We start from the raw sequence: 4,830 nt of genomic DNA on the forward strand, positions 1-4,830 counted from the left end.
TTGATATTGTGCACTGCCTAAGCGTGATTACGGTCTACTCGACGTCTGAGAATAAGGTGTTCCATGGAGAATCGATAGTAAATTGGTTTATTGGCGCAAAAGTTTTTCAGAACTCTAGGCGAGGTTAGAAGTAATTGTGGATCTGTCAGAGCGGTGGGCACAAGTTTGAAGGGGGCTTGGAGCGTGCAGAGGCACGCTAGCGACGTGCGTATAAGGCTCGGAGGAGTCTGGAGCACGTCATGGCAAGGATCATGCATACACAGGGCGTCAAACAATGCACGTAGATGTGCGGGGCGGACACGATGCAGGGTAGAGCATGGTTGCAGTCGGATAATTTAGGTTGGGTTTGGACTGGACAGTCTGATGGATCGACGTGGATGTCGGTCAAAGCAGAAGACGGCGGTGATTTCAGCGACGACGACATAGGAGCGTGATGCTGATGGTGACCGACTTCTGGGGCGTGGAAACGCGTGGTGCAGGCCTGAGGGCTTATGCGGCTTCGACAAGACTATGGTGCAGGGTTGATTCAAGGCAGTGCACACATGAGAGTTTGAAATCGACGGAGCGCAGGGGTAGCATAGCGCAGCTACATGGAGTCATGTTGAAGGTGGAGCTGGAGTCTGATGGATGACTATGCTCTGTGCTGATGGAGGGGCTACGGTGTAAGATATCGGAGAATCGAAGCCTATTTCAGCGGGATAGCGAGAGACACGTGGATCGGACTGGATACCAGTGGTCTGATGGAGGTGTCATACTCGGCATCGGTCGGTGATGATCGATGGTTCTCCATAGTAGGGGTTTGAGTGGTGTGGGTTCGCGGCCCTAGAGACTCGACCAGGACAGCAGAGACTCGACTCAATGATAGCGGCGAGGTGTGTGGTAAGCACGGGACACAGCGACAGACCAAGGCACTAGTGGTAAGACATGTGGTCAGACAAAGTGTGCAAGGATGCTGAAGCAGTGTTGACGAGTACCAGATTCAAGTTGGTGACTGGGTCTATCGATGCTAGTTGATGGACAAGAGTTGACCATGGAAAATCTGAGAAAGTGACGGAAAGTCTAAAATTGTCAAAACCTGAGAGAGTACATGGCCGTATATTCTGTGGTGTTCAGTGCACATGGCAAAGTGCGGATGACAAGGCAGAAGGAGGTGGAGTGCTATAGCGGTGGGACATGTCAGAGACTATCCGGAAGAAGGGTGAGACAACTGTGAATTTGACTCAGGGTGATACAGAGCGACGGTGAAATTCCTTCAAGTTTCAGACAAGCAGTACAGAAAGAGCGGTGACGTTGAGTTCACGTAACTCTTACATGTGGCGTCCAATATGTGATATGTTCATTTTTCGCGCAGACAGTGGTCGTTGTGATGTCGTTGAACGGATATTCCGGAAGTTGGAAGCACAAAGTAGAGTAATGAAAAACTTAATTTTGCTCGAGTGTTGACTGTGAAGAAGACGAGAAGGGACTACAGTTGCAGGTGGAGTCACAAGGAGTCTGGGAGTAGCAGCGGTGCTCATCGCGTATCTCAAAGTCCAATGTACATGGAGGTTCGACGCATGAATGAATTCAAGGTGGTGAAGAATATTCGTCAAGGTGGAGTTTGTTAGAGTTGTGTCGAATATTATTGTACAAGTTAGGTTACAGTTGGACTTGGAGTCATACTGTGTGTAGACAGGGTAGGAGTTGTGTCCTAATAGGACACTTGTACCCTAGGCCTCTCGTATATATCGGGGGTAGACACACGATGTAACTTATGCCAACATAATAGCACGGGTACGCGGGGGAGCCGGCGGCGTGTGCCGGCGGTCGGGCGGCCGGGGTGCGGTATTGTGACGGTGTCATGGGGTGGAGCGCTCGTAGTCATGCCCCGGGGATGTAGCCATATCGGTGAACCTCGTTAACAAATCTCGGTGTCGTGCTCGTTGGATTGCTTGGTCCTCGGTAGATCGACGGAGCGCCTCGGATTAATTCTAACAAAAATGATACTAATATATTCTTTTGTATCCAAATCAATCTATTCAATAGGTTTGATCTGCAGGCTAATATGTCAATAACCCTTTTAAGTAACTTCAAGATTTGTGCGAACTTTTAAAGGGGGTGTACCGAAGCAAAACTTATTCTGCAAGTTCTGTCACTAATTGCACATTAGTTAGACTACTTGATAAATACAAACCTAATTGAAAATGCACGACTAGTTAGGATTTTTTTTTGTTTAGTTAACTGAGATCTGCAAGGTTTGTGTTCCATTTTCCCTTGTAAAAAAATCAGTTCTAGTCTGCTAGATTAAATTGCAGGAACCCTGCTTAAGTTTGGCAGAAAAAAGCAAGGTTAAACATTGCCTCGCCACTTAACAGATAGTATTACTATTACTATTACCCAATGCAAGTGCAAAAACATTGTTTTTTGAAAATAAACATGAATTGAATATGTACTAAATGGCTGGATGTGAATATCTTACTACTTCCATGGAAACATAGGGAAACATGCAAGAGACGGCAAATTAGAGATTAGCCTAATGTCAAACGGGATCCAGAAGGTGGCGATATGCCATTACTAACCTGGATGCCTGTAACATGCTAATGGCTGTGAGGCACCAGAAATCCTTGCTCCGCAGCACGGTGACGAAGCCCCCCAGGAGGACTACAGTCGACCATAGGAGCGCCAGGTAGCCCAAGCCTGTTACGGCCATCAAAACGTATGTATGCCAGAGCACATAATTGTTCAGCGACCTCTCTTCTGGCCGCAACCGCTTCAGTTGGCTGGATCTGCGCTTCTTCCGAGCAGAGGCAGTTCTCCGACCAGATGTTGTCCCGGAAGACTCTTGCTCCCGAAAGGCCATGCTTGGCCGGAATGTTGCTCTAATCGGCGGCGAAGCGAATGGTAGGTAGATCTTGCAGCCTGGCTAGCTATCTATCTATCTTCACAAGGTGCAGTGCTGCTTGTGAAAAATGCATGATGTGTGTGTACAGCTCTTGTGTCTTCTAAGCGCTTGGTTGACCATCGCCTTATAATAGGAATCGATGACACACGGACCTTCATCAAGTCGTCGCAGTATATTTTGGAGTCCACACCCTTGGATTTTCAAATGGCTGCAAGTTGCAGTTGCTGTATCGATAATCTACATGTGCTTTTCGATTATTCATTCATTCCGAACCTGCAAACGGAAGTCACCACAAGATGGCGTTCCTGCGCTCCGAGGGCTAGTAGCGGGAAACGCGGAGCCGTGCCGCGTCCCCTGAGCCGGATCGAGGGCGTCAGGGTCGATGCCTGGGACGACATGAATCGATCGCTGGAACGCGACCCAAGACACCGACAAGGGAACGGGAAGCTTGATACACGAAGAGTTTGGAGACTTGCCTGTTCGGCAACACTCCACTCCTCAAATTTCTCAACTCCACTCCTTACTTCTCAGCTCCCAGCTCTACTTGCTATTTTAGAATTCTTGCGAAACGTTCGGCCCCCAACTCCAGCTCTTCTACGCGTGCGCATGGAGAAAGAGAATCGGGGCAAGTGGGGACTACGAGAGATATGTGGGATTCTGTTTCCTATTTTTTTCTCTCGAACCGGTATAAGTGGGGGCTAAAAGCTGTACGAAGCATCGAGACGGAGCGCGCGGAGCGGCACTTTCCCAACTCCATCAGTTTGTACTACGGGCCGCTCCGCTCTGGATTATGAAATCCTCGGAGTCGAGGCGTTCGGTGCGGCTCCGTCGGCTCCAATAGCGGAGTTGAGGCTCCCGAACAGGCCTTTACAGGCGTCCCCTCCGCGGCTCCGCCTTCGACTTCACGTCGGCGGCTTCCACAGTTCGCCCCTTATCCCGAGCGTGCACGTGGACGTGGTGGCCGGGGCCAGGCCGCTCAGTTTCCCGCACCGCTCGTCTTCTTCGAGCCACTACGTCTCGCCTTCCATTCTATTCTGTCTGGCAGCGGCGGCGCCTCCATGCACTACGTCTCGCCTCCCATTTTGGACTTTTTTTACTGTTTTGACCCATTATTAAAAGTTTAACACGATTTGAGCCTAGTTTTAAACTTTTTTCAGATCTAACCCATTTCAAGACGCCAGTAACCATGGCGTTTTGGTTACATGGAAGATGCCATGGTCTCCAGCGTCTGGCCATGGCCCACTTTCTGGTCAGTTTTTTGACTGCACGACATGGTAAATGCCAGACGCCATCAACCATAGCGTTTAGGTCTGAAAGACTGAAACCCACGTATAATTCCTATGGGGTGGTTTGCTCCCTCGCGCATGCCATGCATGGTGTACGCACACACGCATCACTCCCATTAAGGGCTACTACCTCCGTCCTAGTTTATAGGTTTCCTTTGTAGTTTGTGCCAAATTTTGACTAAAGATTTAACTAATAAAATGTTAATGCATGTCAAAAAATTATCTCATTAAATTTGTATTTGAACATAGTTTTTAAAAATATAATGTTTGGTGACATGCGTGAATATTTTGTTAGTTTAATTTATAGTCAAAATTTAACACGAAAAATAATGGGGACCAATAAACCCGGACGGAGGTAGTATCACTAGTGCAGAACCGGGCAATAGCACCGGTTCGTAAGGCCCTTTAGTGCCGGTTCCATAACCGGCACTAAAGGCCCCCCCTTTTAGTACCGGTTCAGCGCGAACCGGTGGTAAAAGGCAACCACGTGGCACGAGCCAGCTCCGGGGGGCTGGAGCCCTTTAGTACCGGTTGGTAATACCAACCGGTACTATAAGGTTTGGGTTTTTTTTAGTTTTATGATTTCTTTTTCATTTAATTTTGTGTTTCCATTTTAATTCTTTTTCGTTTGCTGGTATTTTACGATACTACACATTGTACACG

General features: G+C 48.3%; 1 protein-coding gene across 1 annotated transcript in view; it reads right to left on the reverse strand.

Annotated features, from left to right (window-relative positions):
- LOC119292565 overlaps positions 1–2,926 on the reverse strand; it is an 8,970-nt gene extending 6,044 nt beyond the window's left edge. Inside the window, exon 1 of the mRNA XM_037571365.1 lies at positions 2,559–2,926. Coding sequence (XP_037427262.1) covers positions 2,559–2,839 — 281 coding nt within the window. The 5' untranslated portion in view covers positions 2,840–2,926. The remainder of the gene's footprint in view (positions 1–2,558) is intronic.
- Between the last annotated feature and the right edge of the window lie 1,904 nt (positions 2,927–4,830).

Source organism: Triticum dicoccoides, chromosome 4B (genome assembly GCF_002162155.2).
Source record: "Triticum dicoccoides isolate Atlit2015 ecotype Zavitan chromosome 4B, WEW_v2.0, whole genome shotgun sequence".
Taxonomy (NCBI): domain Eukaryota; kingdom Viridiplantae; phylum Streptophyta; class Magnoliopsida; order Poales; family Poaceae; genus Triticum; species Triticum dicoccoides.